Consider the following 22,488-nt stretch of genomic DNA (forward strand, 5'->3'; position numbering starts at 1 on the left):
CGCGGGAGAAGGCGTGGGGCGTGTCCAGGCGGCGGGGAGACCTGGGTCAAGCTCTACGTCGCTGCGCAGCCGTCTCTCACGGGCCGGACGTGACGTAGGGAGAGTTCCGGCTTCGGCCTCTGCCGCTGCCGCCGCTACTTCAGCCCCTGCCACTGCCGCCGCCGCCGTAGGGGCTAGTTCTTTCTAAAATGGCGCCCCTAGACTTGGACAAGTATGTGGAGATAGCGCGGCTGTGCAAGTACCTTCCGGAGAACGACCTGAAGGTGAGCTCGGTCGGGGCGGGAGCGCTGCTGGTCGGGTTCGCCCCTTCCGGCAGTGGGGCGCCCGCCGGCCCGCCCTTCTCGACGCGGGACCCCCGCCGGCCCCTCGTCCTGTCTCGGTGGAGGGCCTGACGCGGTGCTGAGCGACCCGGTCCCTTTTGGCGTCGCGCGGAGGGCGGGGGTGGTCGGAAGAGCCGGAGTCCCCCGAGTGCCGTCCCGGTTCCGTAGCGGGTATCCTGAGGGACATCGCGGCCTCTGCCCCAGGGTCGCCCCTCCTGGCCTTCGGGCCGCCGCAGGGACTAACAGCGGTGCAAAGAAGACTGCCCTCCTCTGACCGCATCCCGGGTCTCCCGGAGTCCGAACCGAGCCCCAGTGGCCGTGCCCTCGGGATGGGGTCATCCCTCCGGAGGGGGTGACAGGAGCGCGGGTGGCCGGCGGGTGGCAGATGCCCGGGCCTTGGGAACGCGCCCCGGTGGGCGAGACGGGAGAGAACGTCAGGGCGCCCCTCCGGTCCCGCCGCTCCTCCCGATTGTTCTTCCGAAGTGTCGGCTTTCTCCTGCCAGTTCCGGGGCGAACCCCGTCCTCCTGGACGCCGTTGAGCTCATTTAAGTGGACAGAGCTGATTTAAGTGGACACTTGAGTAGTCCCTCTATACATTACAAGTTCTTCTCTGTTTTATAAGTTGTTCCCCCCTGAGCCCTTCTTAACTCGGGATTGCATTTTCTTGGTTTCCTCAAAGAGGTGAGTTTTTTGTTGCCGCCGAGTCCAAGTAACAGTAAAGGTGTGTGTGTGGCTAAAGGGATGAATGTAGGTCTTTGGACAAGTCTTGCTATTTTTGTGCGTTTGTTGAAACTAGGGCTTAGGTGCCTGGTTAGTGCTGCTTTCTTTTATTTGCTCAATTAACATTGATTTGTTTGCTGTGTGGTAGGTGGGTAAACTGCCAAGAGTTTTGGACATTGTTTTATTCTTTAAGCTGTGTTTAAAGTAATTTATCTTAGGGAATTTTTTTTTCTCTTAAGGAAGATGTTACTGTTTTTTTTTTTTTCTTTTGCTGTCTCTTTTGGTACAGGAAGTTGATATTTAACGATATGCAAAATGTTGAAAGCCAAAGGTGCTGTGGTGAATGTAACTTGTTTGTACTTATAGGTAAATGATGTGCACTATATTATAGGGGAGTCATTCTTGTGCATTTCCCCCCTAATAGGATAATTTAAAATGAGGACAAAGCCAGTGTTAGTAGAAATGCAGCTTTCATGCTCATCTGAGTCCTTTGTGGCTTCTTTAGGAAACAAAGATACGAACAACATTGGGACCCAGATCATGGAAAACTGACCAGGCATCTTTTGGTAGCATGGTTCATCCCATGAGAGAAGTGGGGTTTTGCATGTCAGTGAATCGAGGTGAAATTTTCTGTTCTTTAGCATATGTAAAGCTGTTTTAAGCTTTGTGTTTATAATTAGTAAAATGTTGCTTATTATAAAAATGTATGTTGATATTAACTTGAAATTGGATATTGAAATGATTTGGATGGTAATCAGTTGGATTTTCTTTGAACCTCTTTGTTTGATAAACAGATTTCCTTCCCACCTCAAGGAAATATTGTTAAACCATTTCATTGCCCCTTGCAACACAAAATGGACTGTATTTGACATGTATGTTTCTTAAGAAACTTTTTTTAAATCTTCTGGGCAACTGTTGGGGAAAATCATGAATTTTTCTTTTAAGCAAAGGCTTTTTTTTTGGTCTTGGAAATGTTTTTGTCAAATTAATTTGCTCCTCTTTGGTATATTTAAAAAAATTTAAATTTGATTTTACTTCTTGGCATGAAGTGCAAACTAAAATTAGGCAGGCCAAGAAAGTATTCCAGGAGCACCTTTTCCGAGACTTTAAAGCCAAAGTAAAAGATTCTGTGAGAAAGGAAAGTAATCATTGGGGCCACTTAATGATCATATGGAAAAGATTTGTTTTGGTTGAAAAGACAGAAATTCACTGTGTTTTCGACTGACTAGAAGTTGGAGGTACTAAATAATATAAATGCATAGGATATTCTAGATCTAATCATGATTTCTCTATACCTAAATTGGAAGTGGTCAAATCACTAGTACTGAATCAAGTTAATATAACTGTTTTGAAGGAATAAGGATAAAATATAAAAGTGAGTAAACAAAGTATAACCTTTCTTGAAAAAGCGGTCATGTGATTCTCATCCACAATAAAGGTTTCAGAGCTGATCATAGAAGATACAGATTCCATATCTGGCTAAGTGGAAGACTGAATGATAAAAAGCAGGTTTATTGAATATTTAAACTTAAGTACTTAGGCTGGTGATAGGTTCTGTAACTTGAAGATTGTCAGATCTCTTAGATCAGCGGTTCTCAACCTGTGGGTCGCGACCCCTTTGGTGGTCGAACGACCCTTTCACAGCGGTCACCTAAGACAATCCTGCAGATCAGATATTTACATTACGATTCATAACAGTAGCAACATTACAGTTATGAAGTAGCAACGAAAATAATTTTATGGTTGGGTCACAACATGAGGAACTGTATTTAAAGAGCCAGAAGTTTGAGAACCACTGTCTTAGATGGTTCTTAAAAGGGACATGTAAGCAAAGAAATTGCATGTTGAGTTGGTGTTCAGTTTTCTTACTGAGGAACTTAAGACAGTTACCATGGTAAGGGTTGGGAGAATGCTAGTGTCTAAGAGATGCAATACAAAGAATTGTGTAATTCCATGGTAAGGGTTGGGAGAATACTAGTGTCTATCTCAGAGATGCAATACAAAGAATTGTGTAATTCCATAGTAACCACTTTTATGAATTAATAGTTGGTATAATCTTTATAGAATTCACTTTTTTGTTTAATCTAAGCCATCCCTGAGTTTTTTGTATAAGGCTACCTGCTCTGCAAAGTTGTACCTCTGTCTGAAATGCCTCCATAAAGCTTCAAAGAATTCTCCCTTGCTTTTTTCCAATATTTGTTGAAGAACATTTCATAAATTCTCATTCAGCCTTCGTCTGATTTTATAGATTGTCATCATATATTGTAGTCTTTATCTTTCCATACATACTTGTCTCTAACCTTATTGCATGTCTTATTGATCATTCTGTTTACTTGAGTTGTTTGGTTTTGCATTGTATCTTTCTTCAGGTAATACAAGGAAAACTGAACATAGTACAGGACTTTGATACACACCATGACTTTATAAGGGACCAGAAGAGTGTTTTTAAGACTGTTTTTGATAATGCCTTACATTTTGTTGGTCATTTTGGACACAGAATCACAGTCTCTTGTGTATTCTGAAAATAGTCTGTAACAGTGCTGTTCAGTAGAAATAAAATGCTCAGAAATATGAGCCACAAAATACATTTTTTTATTTTTTTAAATATTTTTATTGACTGCAGAGAGGAAGGGAGAGGAAGAGATAGAAACATCAATGATGAGAGAGAATCATTGATCGGCTGCCTCCTGCACTCCCCCTACTGGGGATCAGCCCACAACCCGGGCATGTGCCCTTGACTGGAATCAAACCTATTCGCAGGCTGACACTCTATCCACTGAGCCAAACTGGCTAGGGCGCAAAATACATTTTTTTAAAAAGTGAAAAAGAAACAGATGAAATTAATTTTAGTATTATTTAACCTAATTTCAACATGTAATTAATATAAAATTACTAATGTAATATTTTCTTTTTTTTGTACTAAGTCTATGAAATATGGTGTATATTTTACATTTATGACATGTTCCAATTAAGACCAGTCACATTTCAGGTGCTCAATAGCTACATGTGGCTGCAGGTATCTAATGGGATAGTGCACACCTCTAACAACTCCCCAGCCCATTTCCTAGAATTGCAGTGCTGAGAGAGAATCAGAGTTCATCTAATTCTGTACCCTTCTCATTTTACTGAGAGGGTACTCAGCTCTGTAGCGTTTATGCTTTGTCTGAGGCTGTCCAACTAAGCTATGAATTAGGTGGGAAAGCCTCCTGTGCAGAGCTCTTTCTGATACAGTTAATAGCCTTTTTAAGATGACAAATAGCTTGCTTTTCTAGATATGTCTTCCACTTCATCACCTCTTTTTTTCTTAATCTTCCATTCTAAGCATATTGGACTGCTGTCTTCTGACAACATGCTCTGTAATTCCTTGCCTCTTTGCTTCTTTTCAGTCGGTTTTTATCACCTATTTAATATGTACATAACACATATATTACATTATTTAATACTCTGTGGATTGGGTACTAATATTTGCCTTGTTTTACAAACAGGTAACTAAAGCACAGACACATTAACTTTCCAAAGTCATGCAGCTAGTAAGTAAATGGATGAGCTGGGATTCAAACCTAGGCAAGTCTGACTCCAGGATTCATGTCCGTAACTACCTCTTATGCTTCCTCTATGCAATACCCTTCATGCCTCTTTTGAGCTTTAGCTCAGATGCCACTTTCTCCATGCAGGGTTCCTGGATTCCATAGTCAGAATTATCAGTAATGATTAGAATTTACAGAGCTACTTACAGTCTTCTGAGCACCTTCATGCCCATTCTGTCATTTACACAATCCTTGTGATAGGCAGAGTAGGTACCAAAGCCAGGAATTGATGAGGTTTAGGTGATTTTTACCTCAGTTACTCAGCAGAGTACATGTCTGAATTTAATTGCTAATAAAAATTCCCATTCTTGCCTGGCCAGCATGGCTCAGTGGTTGAGCTTTGACCCAGGAACCAAGAAATCACTGGTTCAGTTTCGGGTCAGGGCACATGCCCAGGTTGCAGGCTCAATCCCAACTAGGGGGCAGCCAATAAATGATATTTCTCTGTCCTCAGGGTTTCTATCTCTATCCCTCTCCCTTCCTCTCTCACTAAAAATCAATAAAAACATATTTTTAAAAATTCCCATTCTTTCTTTTCTATATTGACCTTTTCCCTATAGCACTTTTACTCCATTTTACCATTTACAGTATTCTGTCTTGTCTGATAGCAAATGTGTCCATCTCCACTATTAGAATACAAGCTTCTTGAGGGCCAGGGTCATATCTTTATTATATTCTCTACAGTATTAGAACATTGCCTTGTATGTGATAGACAATCGGTTAATCTAGATATGTCTAGATTTAACAACAAACATTTCTTTAAATGCTTCTTGTGTAAAGTACTGTTCTATGTGGGTGCTAGAGGTAGAATCCCATACTTGGCTCTGCCTTTGAGGGGCTCTCAGTGTAGTAAGGGAGATATGAGAGGTAAACACATGATCATCACATGGTGTGACAGGTGCTAAAGTAGAGGACTAAGATATTAGGAAACATAGACACAGCATCTAATTCTGACGCTATCAAGGAGAAATGAGAGGATGAGCAGAAGTTTGTTCAGGTAGACAAAAGAGGAAGGAAAGAACATGCAAGCAGAATAAATACCATGTGCCATGGTATAGCTTAATCTGAAAGAAAGAACATAGTTGATTCGGGGAATTTGAGGCAGTTGGTGCTGGGAGGACATGCAGAGGACAAAATCATGGCAAACTAGGCTGATAAATTTGGATTTTCATCTTTTAGGTGGTACGTGGATAAACACGTTGAAATGTTTTTATATTTTAGGGGGAAAAATTCTGTGACTTTTTGATATTGTTTAAAATGTGGCTAACTAAAAATAAAGTAGATTCAAAGAAAACTATTACAGGAATACACTGTTGTATGTAGTAGGAGTATGACAAAATCTTGATGATGCTACTTGAATGGATTATGGAAAACACTGCCATAAACAGAGGAGTGCCCTTGAGAGATTTTTAAGGAAGTGACAGTAGGTTTTAGAAATATTATGGCAACATTGTGAACCATGAATTGGAATGGGATAAGAATGTCATAGAAACAATAGACCAAGTGACATGAGAATTTGAAGTATAATAGGACCTGTTGACAGAATAGGTCTAGGTCAGTGGTCGGCAAACTCATTAGTCAACAGAGCCAAATATCAACAGTACAACAATTGAAATTTCTTTTGAGAGCCAAATTTTTAAAACTTACACTATATAGGTAGGTACATTGTTATTAACTTAATTAGGGTACTCCTGACTGACTGGCTCACTCAACTCGTGCATAAATCGCAGGCGCCTCCCCCGCCCAGCATATCCCGCGGCCCGCCTGTGCCGCGTCTCCCGTCGCCCAACGACTGACACCCCCCACTTCTTCCAAATAGACTCGCCCAGGCCGAAAACTGACTTCTGCGCATGGGCCACGAAGTTTCAATCGCGCTGTACAATCGCACTGTACGTGGGTGCCCGCACGTGGTATTTTCTGGAAGAGCCACACTCAAGGGGCCAAAGAGCCGCAAGTGGCTCGGGAGCCGCGGTTTGCCGGCCACTGGTCTAGGTGATGAGGGAGAGGGAAGAGTTCAGTTTAATCTCTTAGTTTCTGGCATGGATAACTTAGTTAATACTATAACTAGATTAAGGAATGCAAGGCAGTTTGGTTTGGGCATACTGGATTTGAGATGCTGCTAAGCCAAGACATTGAGGTAGAAATGTTCAGAAGACTTGGATACACAGGTTGGTTAGTTAACAAGTATTTAGTGATTGCCATATGTGCTCCAGGCACTGTTCCAATAGTATTAAACTCAGGAGAAAGGTCTGTTACCAGTAGTTTTCAACTGGGGATGATTTGTACTCATGAGGATGTTTGGCATTGTCTGGAGACATTTTTATTTGTCACAGGTGGGGATGGGGGGGGAATGTAACTGTGGGTATCTAGTGGGTGTAGAAGTCAGCGATGTTGCTAAACATCCTATAATTCACTGGACAGAGGCCCCCACAATAAAGAATTATCAGTAGTAATGCTGTGGTGGAGAATTTAAAGCCCAGTGTATCTGAGGGACTAGAGGTAACAGGGAGACAGGAGCAGAAAATAGAATGGAACACCCTAACGGGTTTGGCTCAGTGGATAGAGCATCAGCCTGCGGACTCAAGGGTCCCAGGTTCGATTCCGGTCAAGGGCATGTACCTTGGTTGCGGGCACATACCCAGTAGGTATGTATAGTTGGCTGACATATGTAGAGTTCGTACTGAGATTTCAGACTTCTTATTTTTGTGTTTGCTTGATATGAATTGTAAGCTACTGCTGAACTGGAGAGATGAGAGGCAATGGCTTTAGCTTAGAGACTTAAGTTAGTGTCTTACTCAAGTTAGTGTTCCTGACTTCAGGTTAAAGATGCTGCCTGAGTAATTTACATTCTCCAGGCCTTTGAGATTGGCAGAGTTTCACAGTGATGTTCTTTTTCAGTCTGCTGTTACTTTCAGATCAGTACCGGGGGTATGGGTCAGTCTCCTTCAGTTCTGGAGGCCTCATGGGCTAGGAGAGCCAGTCATATGTTAGTGCAGATTCTGGCACATTCAAATATGGTAACTATGAGATTCCCTCATGAAACTGTGCTGTGATTAGTTTAAAAGTGTTAATTAAATGATCACTTACTTTGTTCTCATAGGATACAGAGTGGTTAACAAAGATGCATTCAGTATAGTAAGATAAATATTCAGAATAAGTAAGAAAAATGAGACAAAAAGTAAAGATAGGAAACCAAGATGAAGCCAGAGGTAAGAATATATATAAAATAAAAGCTGTGATGATCAGGTTACTTCTTTGAGATTAGGCCCTAAGTTTTCTGGGAGCGAAAGAAAGGTAGGAACTGATCAATTAAAAAAATTCAGAGTCTGCCCTAACTGGTTTGGCTCAGTGGATAGAGCATCGGCCTGCGGACTCAAGGGTCCCAGGTTTGATTCTGGTCAAGGGCATGTACCTTGGTTGCGGGCACATACCCAGTAGGGGGTGTGCAGGAGGCAGCTGATCAATGTTTCTCTCTCATCAATGTTTCTAACTCTCTATCCCTCTCCCTTCCTCTCTGTAAAAATCAATAAAATATATTTAAAAAAATTCAGAGTCTATAAGATAATAAAAACAAGTTTCTTGGGTAATCACATTTATCCTTGATAGAGACATTCCTTCCCTGGGTCCTCCTTGAAGGCAGCTGTTTAATCACAGCATCCTGTGTACCTTATTTATAGTCTGCACAGTGACAAGCTCTATAGAGGACTGTTTCTACAATGTCCCTTACTACAGGTTGATGGCATGACTGTAAAGTGCAATTTCGGAAAGGAGGGCAGTATAATGCAGGGTGAGGACAGGCCTCTTTAGAGGACAATCTGACTTAATTCAGGGTGGAATTTATAATAGGTTTATTTGGGTAACATTTTAATAATTGATTTTTAAAGGAGTATAAACAATGGGGCCCTCAAATTTACAAGTAACCAACAGTACCTGAGAGTAAGCAAATAGAAAGGTCAACATTGCAGGAAACAGAGAACTTTTCTTTCCCAGAGATGCATTCTGGAAAGAAGAGTGGGAGATGAGCTTCTTTGGTGGCTTGTGTCAGAGGATGTGTTGCGAGAAACATTTAAATTGTATTCATGGGAGAACCAAGATGGCGGTGTAAGGTACAGACCTGTGCGTGCTGCCTCCCACAACAACATTGAAACTACCAACTATAAGACAAACAGCTATCATTCAGAACCATGGGAAATCTGGCCCAGTGGAAGCTCTACAACTGGAAGGGAAGAAAGAAGAGCATTGAGACTGAGTAGGATATACAGAGGCGCCAAGAACAGAGGTATGGAGTCGCGCGCCAGGCAGGCTGCAACTGGGTGCACAGTTTTTTTCAATTGGAAGGGGTTACAAACTCTCGAATCCACTGAGCTTGTTTGGGGTGGGATTCTGAGGTCCCAGACCCCTACGGGGAGAGGCGGGACGGCCTTGCAGCGGGTTGGAGAGCGAGGGTGGCTTTCTCGCAGAGCTGCTCGCCGGCACTCAGGGATGTGGAGATGCGGAGTCGCAGAGAGGTGTGGAGTTGCGGAGACGCCATTGCTCTTTGCTCTGCCCTGGTGATTCCCGGAGACCCCGCCCTACTCAATTTACATCCCCGCCCAAGCTGTACCAGTAGCACAAAAGGAACCACCTGCGCTTTTGCAGCCTAACGCAACAAACTGTAGATTTCAACTCCTCGCATACATAAGGGACACACTCAAGAAGCAGAATCAGGTTCAGAGGAAGCCGGAGCTGGACCCGGCTGGGCCGGCGACATGGAACCGCTGTACCAGCAAACGCACAAGCAGGACCACCAGATCCAGTCTCACATAGGACGCTGGGAGACGGCAGACAAGCAGTCTGTGCACTTAGTAGAAAACGAAATCCAAGCAAGCATACCAGATATTCAGCCACCAAGAACGCCTGGAGATTTTGTCCAGCAAGGAGCCGCCCAACAAAAGACAGAATGCCAAACTTCGTGTTGACCAGTTAAAGTATGATGTCCAGCACCTGCAGACTATTCTCAGAAACTTCCAGCATCGACAATACGCAAGGGAGCAGTAGGAGAGACAGCGAGAGGAGTTTCTGACTCGCACCTTCACCCCCAACGTGGAATGCGGCGCCCCCTGCGAGGCTGCGACGGCTCCTGTGAGGCTGCGCCGCCGGCCCCTGGGAAGCCGAGAAAAATACCACATGATCTCACTCATTTATGGATAATAAAGACCATTATAAACTGATGAACAAAAATAGATACAGAGGCAGAGCAGCATTGAATAGACTGTCAAACTACAGTGGGAAGCCTGGGGAGGGTTGGGGGGCGGGGTAAGAGATCAACCGAAGGTCTTGTATGCATGCATATAAGAATAACCAATGGACACAAGACACTGGGGGGTAGGGGAGGCCGAGGGAATGTCGGGGGGGGGGGGGGCGCGTATGGAGACATATGTAATACTCTTCGTAATACTTTAAGAAATAAAACAAAATGAAAAAAATAAATTGTATTCATGGTATGAGCTCTCACCTTCATTAATGGAAGTTAGGACTCTTTGTAAATGATGTGAAATTTGAAAGTGTGGATAGGAGAAGTGCCTGAAAACTGTCTACTCTTGTACAAATGATAGCAAAGCAGTTCTACAAATACTTTTTTTAAAAAATACATTTTTCTGATTTCAGAGAGGAAGGGAGAGGGAGAGAGAGATAGAAACATCAATGATGAGAGAGAATCATTGATCGGCTGTCTCCTGCATTCCCTCCACTGGGGATCTAATGCACAACCTGGGCATGTGCCCTTGACTGGAATCGAACCCGGGACCCTTTAGTCCCCAGGCCAATGCTCTATCCACTGAGCCTAGAGCTCTACAAATACTTTTGGTGGGATTCTCTTTGAGGAGGTTTGGTGAGTGTACCTGAAAAAATATTCCAAGTATTTATACCTAAGAAAGGTGGGTAAGCCCTATCTGGTTTGGCTCAGTGGATAGAGCATCCATCTGTGGATTTAAGGGGTCCTGGGTTCGATTCCAGTCAAGGACACATGCCTAGGTTGTGGGCTTGATCCCCAGTTGGGGGCATGCAGGAGGGAGCCAATCAATGATTCTCTCTCTCATCATTGATATTTCTATCTCTCCATCTCCCTTCCTCTCTGAAATAAAAAATATATATATTAATTAAAAAAAGGTGGGTAAGATCCTGAAATAGGGACTTTAAAACATCACTATATTGTTTTATTTTTGAAATTGCACAGTAGCAGAAAAAATTGTTTTAAATATTAATTGCTACTCTGTGAAACTAACCTGAAAAGAGTAGTGCTCTTTATTCTGGCAAGATGAGAAAGAAAGTGGTAATGAAAGACTATTAGAAACAACACAGGCCAAACATGGCATATTTGTTCTTTGGAACTAACCTTAAGCTACATGGAAATGAGTTAGAGATTGAAAAATTGCAAGTAGTAGGTTGTAAACTTTGGGCGCTAACTACTGTAAACAATCCCAGAATCATCAAAGAGCAGCTTCCTATCAAGCAATTTAAGTATTAGTTCTTGTTTTTTTGTCATGTGATCCTTAGTTTTAATATTGTAGTAAAAGGTTGCATTTTATCTTTTCTCCTTACAGCGGCTATGTGACTATGTTTGTGACCTCCTCTTGGAAGAGTCAAATGTTCAGCCAGTATCAACACCAGTAACAGTGTGTGGAGACATACACGGACAGGTAAAATTTCATAAGCAGATTTTTAGCTTTGTACTGTCCATAGTACATGTGTATTTCCATTTGTGCTGCAAAAAAGAAATAAAAACAAATAAAAAACAACAGCTGGTAGTTGGCTAGATTACTTCAGTCTGTATGACTGTTAACTCTTACTGTGAATAAAAGCAGTGGTCAAATTATTCATGGAGTTTTTTGAAATTATGCTTGGAAAGTAAATAGAATGCAGCACTATTGTTCAGTGGAAAGGGGGCGATATAAAAGACAAATGTGGACTGCTCATAGTTGTTATGATTAATTGGCGATGCTTTCCTTGATGGAAATGAGAATAGCAAAGGTTCAGAAAGAAAATTGTTGGCGTGTGATTTCACAGCAAGTCACTGCTAGAATTTATTTTTTCATCTGCTGGGTTTTTGTTTGTGTTTGAGAGTTTCAAGGCAGGAAGGGCACATGTCATCTTTAGATTCTTAATGTCAGTGTTTAGCCTAGTTGGAAACCTGTATGTTTATAAAGTTTTTTTTAAAATAGGGAAATGAAAGATGAACTGAATACTTATATCTTGCTGTATGCATATAATGGAATTTGGGCTACACGACAGATACACACTGGGAACAATATAGTATTTTGAATGCTAACAGGACTTACTGTCTTCTGACAATTTTGCCTTACATACGACTACTTAAAGGAGCAGAAATGTGGGTAAATAGATTGTGGTTAGGGGCTGGCTGCTCAATGAATAAAATCCTACTTTGACTACTTATAGGGTTCTTTTTGGCTTTTCAGTCTGTTCTCTGAAGGTTGAGATTATAATAAATCTCACATCTGCATGTTCTCAGCTTCTAAATAGATACCCCATTATGTCACATGTGATCTGTTAGTAGATCTTAGGAGTGAATTTCTTAAAATTTCCGTGTACCTTCTCTCCAAAACTATAATAAACATTTATATTTTACATAACATAAAGGATATGAATATAAGCAGTTTCTTAATACATTCATAAGAGCTGGAATAAACCAAGCAACATTTTCCTCTGCTTATAACATTAAAGTTGCCCTAGCCGGTTTGGCTCTGTGCATAGAGCATTGGCCCACAGACTGAAGGGTCCCGGGTTTGATTCTGGTCAAGGGCACATACCTGGCCCAGTCTGGGGCATGTGCAGGAGGCTACCAGTCAATGTGTCTCTTTCACATTGATGTTGCTCTTTTTGTCTCTCCCCCGCCCTTCCACTTTCTCTAAAAATCAAGGGAAAAATATCCTCGGATGAGGATTAACAAAAAAAATAAATAATAAATAAAAATAAAGAAATGTAGTGTACTGATCTGACTTGCTTAAAAAAAAAAAGTTGAGGGGTTGCCCCGCTGACGTGGCTCAGTGGTTGACCTAGGAACCAGGAGGTCACAGTTTGATTCTTGGTCAGGACATATGCCCAGGCTGTGGGCTTGATCCCCAGTATGGGGCATGCAGGAGGCAGCGGATCAATGATTCTCTCTCATAATTGATATTTCTATCTCTTCCTCTTTGAAATCAATAATAATATATTAAAAAATTAAATTGAGCGGTTATCAAGAACTTTTCAATATGTGAATTACACTCGTGATCAAAGGTCAGGAACTTAGAGACAACTTCAGGTTACGAAAATCAATTGAAATCATAAAATTGTACTTCTGTATTACTTCAGTCAAATGTATAGTATTTGCTAACATTTATCTTTGTTTTGAGATTAACAAAGTGCTTTTTCGCATAGTCCATGTAAAATTTTCTCAAGAGTTCTTTACGATTGGATCATTTTGTAGAGAAGGAAACTGAGACTAAAAGATTGAAGAATTAGCCCAAACTCTCACAGCAATTAAGGGACAGAGCAGAGATTTGAACTCATTTGGATGCTCAGTAGTCCATGTTAATTTAAGACTACCACCAAACTGTGAACATTATTTCATTTGTACTTGACCCTTTAAAACAATTGCTAATCAAAAACATGGGACTTGGAGAGCTTGTAACAGTCTGTTGATTGAGTAAACTAAATGTAAGATATGTCCTTTGGGACTTGTATAGTTGTCTTTCCCTTGGGCCAGTTCTGGAATTGCAGGATTGGGTTATAAGTATAAACAAACATGCTGGCAAGCATATTCAGCTGTCCCTCAGCATCCTCAGGAGATTGGCTCCAGGACCTCCCACAAATACCAGAATCCTGGGATGCTCAAGTCCCTTATACAAAAATGGCATAGTATTTGCATATAACTTACACACATCCCCACATATACTTTAAACCTAGATTACTTGTAATACCTAAAACAGTGTAAATGCTATGTAAATAGTTGTTTAAGGAATAATGACAAGAAAAAAAAGTCTGCACATGTTCAGGCTTACAATTATTGTAGACCTAATACATGGTACATGTCAACAGAAACATAACGTTCCCTGTTCCCCCACCCCTGGTCCCAAATATTTTTGATATACTGCTGGTTGAATGGGGATGAGTCTGCAATAAGAGTCTGGGAATCTGCAGATACGAATGGCGACTGTACTGCTGAGAAGCATTGAAGCAGTGTAATCTAGTGAGTAGATGGTGGACTTCAGTGTCAGAGAGTTGGTTTTAAATCCTGACTGGGCTATGTACGGCCTGTTTAAAAAGCCACTTCAGCCCTAGCCCTAGCCCGTTTGGCTCAGTGAATAGAGTGTTGACCTGTGGACTGAAGGGTCCCAGGTTCAGTTCCAGTCAAAGGCACATGCCCTGGTTGCAGGCTCGATCCCCAGTAGGGGGCATGCAGGAGGCAGCTGATCAATGATTTTCTGTCATCATTAATGTTTCTATTTCTCCTTTCATCTCTGAAATCAATAAAATATATATCTTATCTAATAAAGAGGGAATATGCTAATTGATCCTCACATCATCGCAAAATGGCGGTGCCCACAGCCAATAAGGAGGGAATATGCTAATTGGCTGCCATGCCCTCAAAGATGGTGGTGCCCCGTCCCCTCAGCCCCATCGGGGCCTTCCCGCCTGCCTGCCTCCGAAGTCCCCCAGTCCCCTCCGCCCCCTAGCCACCAAGGGCCGCCAAGGCTCAGGTAACCAGAGCCGGCCGAGGCTTGCTCTGCTGGCAGTGGCAGCAGAGGTGTGATGGGGGTGTCGCCTTCCCCTGATTGCCAGGTCGGCTCCCACCCCTGAGGGCTCCTGGACTGTGAGAGGGGGCAGGCCAGGTTGAGGGACACCCCCTCCAGTGCATGAATTTTCATGCACCAGGCCTCTATTGTGTGTGTGTATCACTTCATCTAGCTTATAAGTTCTTTTTTTTTTTTTAATATATTTTTATTGATTTCAGAAAGGAAGGGGGAGAGAGAGAATGAATCATCAATGATGAGGGAGAATCATTGATTGGCTGCCTCCTCAAGGTTAAAATTAGCTGCTTAAGACTTATGAAACAGTTACAAGGGGGGAATGCTTTATTTCAGTAGTTAATATTTAAATGTCAGTTTTGTTCACTGTTACTAAGATTCCTGTACAGTTTTAACCATTAGAAATTTAATACTTATTAGTGATTTATTTTCAAGTTTAAAAAATAAATATGTTGGAAATTATTAGTTGTGGTAGGTATAGTTTATTATAGAAAAACTGGTTTTCTTTAAGAATTAGATTAGGGAATCTAGTAGACTGGAGTTACCAAATGTGTAGTTTGTCATTTACCAATTTTTAGTCAAATAGAATTAGGTGAAATATGCAGTTCCTTTTTACTAATTATCGAGAAGAAATTCTACATTTGTGGGGGCTGAGGGTCCACATCAACAGTATACTGTAGGAAGGTAGGTTGACCTGTTCTGTATCGTGTAAGTTTATTCTCTGAAAGAAATTTTTACCCACTTCTTTCCTTATCTTTATCTCATTGAAATAGATTTGAATATGTGATGGGATGGTTAGGTGAGCTTATTGACAAGTTATGTAACTGGTAAATGATTTCAAATTCTCAAGTAATAGGTGAAGAGATAGATGTATGAAGGAAATTTAAGAGTGAGGCCTATAACATTAATGATCTAGGAATGACTTTAATGGTAACTGAGATTTATTTTAATGCTTTCCTTTTTTTAAGGCTTGGGAGCTGTGTGCTAGTCAACTTTGCTTATACTTTTTTCTTTTTATTGTTAGTATTTGAAGTTCTCATAATTAACTGCTTCTTTACACATTTTGCTCTCAGTTTTATTATTTTACTCCTTCATAGGAATTTGTAATCAACATATATTGCCTTTCTTTTATAGTTTTATGACCTTTGTGAACTATTCAGAACTGGAGGTCAGGTTCCTGACACAAACTACATATTTATGGTATGTAAAAACCAGTGACATCAAGTACTTATTTAGAAAGGAAAAAGATGTCTTATTACATGTAAATTACATGATAATTTTATTACATGTGATAATCACTATTTAAATATCTAAAAAGGCGATTCTGTACCTTTCTACATTTTTCTGTGTCCTTTAGTTGAGAATAATTGCTTTAGTAAACTGCTGAATACATTAGAATGGGTTGTAGCCCTCAGTAATGGTTGGGAAGAAAAATATCCTAGAACCATTGGTTTAAGGCATAAATCTTTAATTTATTGTTATTTTACCAAACTTTTTTGAGTATTCATATTTATGTTATTAATCTATGCATTGATGAATATGCACACAGACACATTTGCTATGAAGATGCATATTTACTTACTTTCAGAATGTAATGTTACTGTTTTACTTTTTCTGTGTCTTCCTTCTGTAAGTTTCTGAGGCACTTTCCTATTATTCCTTTAGCTGTTTTCTTGTTGGTCTAAAATTGGCCCAAGTAAAACATTAATGGGAAGTGTAAATAGCATGTCATCACATTCCATTCTTAAATACAAAGCTGAACATGGAACACTGTTACTAGGATAATTATGGTGTTTGCTTTTACAAAAGAAAACAAAACTATTCAAGTTGGTAGCTCTTCTGATTCAGTTAAGATATTTTTGAAATTTATTTAAAATTTTTGATTTACACATTATCTTTTTGAAACATGTTACTGTGGGTAATAGAGAATTGAAAAAATGGTGGTTTTGCAGGGAAAAATCATTGAAGAATTGTACTGCAGGTATGTGTAGGCCTCCTGAATTGTGGACTAACACAAACACTAGTAAAAACAGCCTATTTACTTCCATTGGAATTTTTTGTTAAAACTCGATTTCCAAATAATTCAGTATGTGTCTCTTCATTTTTGTTATGTTGGGCTGTGTCTCTGATTTTTGTGCACTTTGGTATAATTTTTAAAATATATTGTTGCCATTGTATTGTTTGTAACTGTGATCCTTTACTTTACAGGGTGATTTTGTAGACAGAGGTTACTATAGTTTGGAGACCTTCACTTACCTTCTTGCACTAAAGGCTAAATGGCCTGATCGTATTACACTTTTGCGAGGAAATCATGAGAGTAGACAGATAACACAAGTTTATGGATTTTATGGTAAGACCTGTTTCTCTGATTCTGAACATTATTTTACATTCCTCTTTGGGGAGACAACACACAAGTCATACATGTGCTTTATAGTAAATTTAGAAAATGCAGATACTCTTTTTCCACTTTCTCGCCCTTTAACTTTCTCTTTTCCCCCAATCAATGGGAAATCTTACCATGGAGAGAGAACCGTTCTTAAATTTTTGGTGTACATCTTTCTAGATCAGTGCCTCAAAGCACTGTCCTTAGTTTACCTTACTGGAATCATCTGGGGTGCTTGTTAGAAATGCAGATCGCTAGGCCATGCAGAACTTTTGGGATGGGACTCTTGAAGTTGTCAAAGCTGAATGTTCTGCATATTCAAGTTTGAGAATTTATTTTATATATATATATATGTGTGTGTGTGTGTATGTGTGTACATATATATACACATATATGTACACACACATATGTACATATTTGTGTGTGTGTGTTGTATAATATGTGTGTGCATACACACCACACTAAAATGGGATCACACTTGCTTTTTTCATTTAATATTGTGACCTGCCTTTTTACTTCATTAAGTTTTTTTAAGGATATTTCTTTATTTATTTCAGAGAAGAAGGGAGGAGGGGAGAGAGATAGAAACATCAATGATGAGAGAGAATCATTGATTGGCTGTCTTCTGCACACCCCATACTGGGGATTGAGCCTGCAACCCAGGCATGTGCCCTTGGCCGGAATCGAACCTGGGACCCTTCAGTCCACAGGCTGACGCTTTATCCACTGGGCCAAGCCGGCTAGGGCATTAATGTTATTTTTTATAGCTGCATATATTATACTGTATGGATATCCTGTAATTGATTTAACCAGTCCCTTTAACATTGGATATTGGAGTTATTTTTAAGTTGCTGATATACACATAGCTGAATTAATATCCTTTTATATACATACTAGAAGCCCGTTGCACAAAGATTCATGCAATAGGCCTTCCTTCCCCTGGCTGCTGGCACCGGTTTTCCTCCGGCACCTGGGACCCAGGCCTTTGATCCGGCCACAGCTGCAGTGGAGAAGCCAAGCCTCTTCAGTCTTCACTCTTCACTCCTCACTCTGGCCGGAGCCTTCAGTCTTTGCTCCGCACCTGCGTATGCAAATTAACCACCATCTTTGTTGGGTTAATTTGCATAGTCACTCTGATTGGCTGGTGGGTGTAGCGGAGTGACACCAATTTGCATGTTTCTCTTTTATTAGTGTTGATATATGATATCCCAAGGATATATAAATATCCTTTTACATATATATTAAAAAAATGTGTGCTTGTTCCAGAGAATCTCAGGATATCAGGGCTTAGAAATAGAACTCAGAAAAACAAAAAAAAACAACAAATAGAACTCATCCATTAAAAACAAAATACCTGGTAGCTTCTGCATTGGCCCGTGTGGCTCAGTTTGTTGAGCATAGAGTCCTGTGCACCAAAAGGTCTGTTTTTTATTTTTATTTTATTTTATTGTTTAAAGTATTACAAATAGTAGTACATATGTCTCCTTTTTTCCCCCCACTGTAAAGGTCTGTGTTTTGATTCCTAGTCCGGACACATGCCCAGGGGATGTGCAGGAGGCAGGCCATCGATGTTTCTCTTTCTCCCTCTCCCTTCCTCTCTTTCTAAAATCAGTTAAAAAATTTTTAAAAATTATTTAAAAGCAAAATAGCTGCTTTTATAAAGTTTTTATATGGTTGAGAGTTTTAATAAACATGGTTAAGAAGTTCTTTGAAGGAGGTAGACAGAAGAATTGTTGAGCTTATTAATAGGAATTTTTCCTTGAGCACAAGGTAGATATTGAGAGATTTGAAAATAAATTTATAACCCTTTAGTTTTAGATTTTATATTTTGAATTATTTTCTATCATTATAAAGATAAGCTGGACTCTCTTAATAGTTTAAGCTGAATTCCTATTGTCTTAGTATTTGATGTATTCTTTGTTCATTAACATTTTTATTCATTTTTTAATTATTTTTTAAAATATTTGTATTTATTTCAGAGAGGAAGGGAAAGGAGAGGGAGATAGAAACATCAATGATGAGAGAGAATCACTGATCTGCTGCCTCCTGCATGCCCCCCACCGGGATCAGGCCTGCAACCCAGTCATATATCGTGACTGGGAATCGAACAGTGACCCTCTGATTTGTAGGTCAGTGCTCAATCACCAGGTCACACTAGCTGGGCTATTTTTTTTTATTAATTTAGAGAGAAGGAGGAAGGGAGAGCGACAGAAACATTGGTTGTTCCACTTGTTCATGCAATGAATAGTTAATTCTTGTATGTATCCTGACGGGATCAAACCCCCACCTTGGCATGTTGGGAGGATGCTCTAACCAACTGAGCTACCTGGCCAGGGCTGTATTCTTTATTTTTATTGGCAGATTCAGAATTTCATTACTGAGAACTCTCCTGTTTGTTTTATAGATGAGTGCCAAACCAAATATGGAAATGCTAATGCCTGGAGATACTGTACCAAAGTTTTTGACATGCTCACAGTAGCAGCTGTAAGTTTATAGGAATCTTTCTAAAGCCACAATGTATTTTCTTGCCAATAACACTTTGCATATTTTTACCTAATTGCCATCTTGGTTATATTGATATTATTATGATTCATTGGTGAATTTGGATATAACTGAATTTATTATTATATGTTCAACTCTTTGTTATCCTTTTTGTTAGTTAATAGATGAGCAGATTTTGTGTGTTCATGGTGGTTTATCTCCTGATATCAAAACACTGGATCAAATTCGAACCATTGAACGGAATCAGGAAATTCCTCATAAAGGAGCATTTTGTGACCTGGTTTGGTCAGATCCTGAAGATGTGGATACTTGGGCTATCAGTCCCCGAGGAGCTGGTTGGCTTTTTGGCGCAAAGGTCACAAATGAGGTAAAGTCAACATTTTCAGAAAAGTGGTTTGTTGGTTGCTAATGAACTACACAAAGAACTGTGGTGGCTATAGATAACAAACTTATAGTCTAGTTTACTCAAACTATGGTGGTTATGGATAGAAAATTTCTTATCTAGTTTATCATTCATATATATCTATATATTTCCTTAATAATCAAATGAGATGAATAATGAAAGCATCTCCTTCAGCATCTACTTGGTAACATATGTAAAATAAATGTTTCTTTTCTTCCAAATATTGCAATTAAGTAATGAGATTAAGCAAGGGCAAGAAAGGCAACTTAAAAATACATTTTTTTCATATTTATGTTTTAGTTGAGATACAATTGACATTTAACATTGTATTAGTTTTAGGTGTACAACATAATGACTTGATGTATGTGTATTTTGTGAATGGGCAACTTTTTGAGGTTCAACTATTTACACACACACACACGGATGAGCTATATTGGGAAGTACGTAATCCAATGTGGAATCAGAGAGCTAGGTTCAAGTTATTTATTCTGTCTGAATCTGTTTCATTACACTGAAAAAGGATAGTAAATCTCAGAATTTTTGCAAGAATCACACTAAACACTCAGTAAATCATAGATATGGTAACCATATGTTTATTGTTAAATCATAAGAACTTTGTTTCATATCTGATAGTACTTGTAGGATGCTTTTCTTCCGGAAACTTCTAGTTATGTGACTGATGATTTCTAAACTCTTTACTAGTCTCAGGCCACAATGACTCTATACCTATAACTCATTGAAATTATTGGGGGTAACTATAGAGTTGGCTTTATAATCATGAGAACTGTATTTAGTAACAGGATTTATACTTTATTTAAATGTTTATTATATATGTAGGTTGATATTTTTAAAAAGAATGTGCTAGATACTTAACCAATCCTTTCTAAATTGCAGTTTGTTCATATCAACAACTTAAAACTCATCTGCAGAGCACACCAACTAGTGCACGAAGGCTATAAGTTTATGTTTGATGAGAAGCTGGTAACAGTATGGTCTGCACCTAATTACTGCTATCGTTGTGGAAATATTGCTTCAATAATGGTCTTCAAAGATGTAAATACAAGAGAACCAAAGTTATTCCGGGCAGTTCCAGATTCAGAACGTGTTATTCCTCCCAGAACAACGACGCCATATTTCCTTTGAGGCCTGCGCCCATCCTGCTGACCGGTCACATTTTCTGCCCTCTTCTTACCCCAACTTTCGTGTATTACCCTCTATAATATACTTTTTATTGAGCACTTTGCTGCTGAAATGCTGCCTCTTGCCTTTTTTTATTTTAAATTATCTAAATTTATTGTTTGTTATGGTGTCTATAACAATGTTTTCCTATCAGTTTTCTCCCCATCCCATCCCCACCTTGGACTCATCTGAGAAGACTTGAGAAATGTCTTAATACTCATACTGCTGCATGTAGCTCTTGCTTATTTACTGGTCTGGGGGAAACAAGATGTGTTTCCTTTTTTAAAAAGCCAATTGACAGAACAGACTACACTGAAATACTCCTTTTGTATCATTCAGGCTTTTGTTTTAGTTCGGTAAGTTTTAAGAAATTTCAGCAGCAAAGTTGTTATTCAGTGGGCACGATGGACTGCAAATGCCTCGAGTTATGTATACTTGTCCCAGCTGTAAACTTCATTGTCCTTTGTTGGATATTTTAAGTGGATATAAAATAAATTGGTCTAAAGGGCTGCCCTCCTTGTTGTGTTTTTAAATTTGAGTTAAAAACTGCTACAGCTTATGATTTTGTACATTAAGATAATTGTATTGATCTTTTTTCAGATTCCTTGTATTTTTAAATAAAGTAATCTTAAATAAAACCCAGATAGGTTTAAAGTGTTAGAAATTTTAAACAGCTTACATTGTTAGCTTAAAGTTACTCTTTTTTCTTTTTTCCTAGTCAAGAGTTCTTGACCCTTTGGTTATTGAGTTTAAAACTTCAACTGAAATTCAGTACTATTTATTTAAGAAAAAAAATCACTAAACTGTGCCTAAGAACATAACTGCCATATTAATGTTTTGGTTTATATCCTCTATAGTAATAGAAAAACATTTAATACTTGTAATGCTGATATGTTCATTTGATACCAATTGAGTAAAATGTGATCAATCCAGTTTACAATCTATCATGAGTATTATTAAGTAATATCTATGTACTTTTCAATAGGAATCATTTTCTTGCTGTAACACTTGACCTTAACTTTTAGAAAGTGTTCTTTTTTTTTAAACTGCAACTGGAAAGGTTGAAAAGTCAGGACTCTTATATTTGTGAACTGTAATCTGAAGCAGGTTTTAAAAAGTGTGGAAAGAAACAAATTGTCCTTTTTTGTAAAGGTCTGTGATACCATGTTTCAGCTTTGTGTAAGTAATTTGAATATCCAAAGGATTGTGGTGATCAGTCCTTGATATGCAACGTCCGCTTAATAAGGACAAGTGTTCCAGTGTCTCTTATGACTGTGGTCATAAATGATGTTGGAATTTACCATTTTGTGAAATAGTTGGTATCCTTTTACTACTATAGTTAATTTTTGTCATTCCAGGAAATCTTTGTGAAGCCAGCCAATTAATAAAGCACTTTAGCATCTGTTCAGGTAGTTTTGAAAACCAACTTTTCCCCTTCAGGATAAGAACTTCCAGGTTACCTAAAAATGCAATAAAAGTCTTTATAGTCTACGCTTCTTGGCACATAATTTTTCATTAGGGTTTTCTTTTATTAAATGAGCACAACACTGTTTTGATTTTTTTCTACAATCACCCAGCTACTTGTGTAGTTTTTAATTGTAAAGCTATA

General features: G+C 39.4%; 1 protein-coding gene across 3 annotated transcripts; it reads left to right on the forward strand.

Annotated features, from left to right (window-relative positions):
• Nucleotides 1-21,389, forward strand: PPP6C (protein phosphatase 6 catalytic subunit). Of its 3 annotated transcripts, XM_036329674.1 has the most exons (7): nucleotides 1-263; nucleotides 11,209-11,304; nucleotides 15,547-15,612; nucleotides 16,621-16,762; nucleotides 19,200-19,279; nucleotides 19,455-19,664; nucleotides 20,595-21,389. In XM_036329674.1, the coding sequence occupies exons 1-7, from the start codon at nucleotides 189-191 to the stop codon at nucleotides 20,841-20,843; spliced, it is 918 nt and encodes a 305-aa protein (XP_036185567.1). In that variant the 5' UTR covers nucleotides 1-188; the 3' UTR covers nucleotides 20,844-21,389. The 3 variants fall into 3 exon arrangements, with proteins under 3 accessions (XP_036185567.1, XP_036185568.1, XP_036185569.1); XM_036329675.1 differs by lacking the exon at nucleotides 15,547-15,612 and having other exon boundaries at nucleotides 123-263; XM_036329676.1 differs by lacking the exon at nucleotides 11,209-11,304 and having other exon boundaries at nucleotides 132-263.
• The last annotated feature ends 1,099 nt before the right edge of the window (nucleotides 21,390-22,488 follow it).

Source organism: Myotis myotis, unplaced genomic scaffold, assembly GCF_014108235.1.
Source record: "Myotis myotis isolate mMyoMyo1 unplaced genomic scaffold, mMyoMyo1.p scaffold_m19_p_12, whole genome shotgun sequence".
Lineage (NCBI taxonomy): Eukaryota > Metazoa > Chordata > Mammalia > Chiroptera > Vespertilionidae > Myotis > Myotis myotis.

What these genes read in the sequence shown, in the direction of transcription:
- PPP6C (XM_036329674.1), top strand. Translation starts at nt 189, where the DNA reads ATGGCGCCCCTAGACTTGGACAAGTATGTGGAGATAGCGCGGCTGTGC. An exon ending in TTCCGGAGAACGACCTGAAG is followed by an intron (nt 264 to 11,208) that starts GTGAGCTCGGTC and finishes TTCTCCTTACAG; the next exon opens with CGGCTATGTGACTATGTTTG. An exon ending in ACAAGTTTATGGATTTTATG is followed by an intron (nt 16,763 to 19,199) that starts GTAAGACCTGTT and finishes TTTGTTTTATAG; the next exon opens with ATGAGTGCCAAACCAAATAT.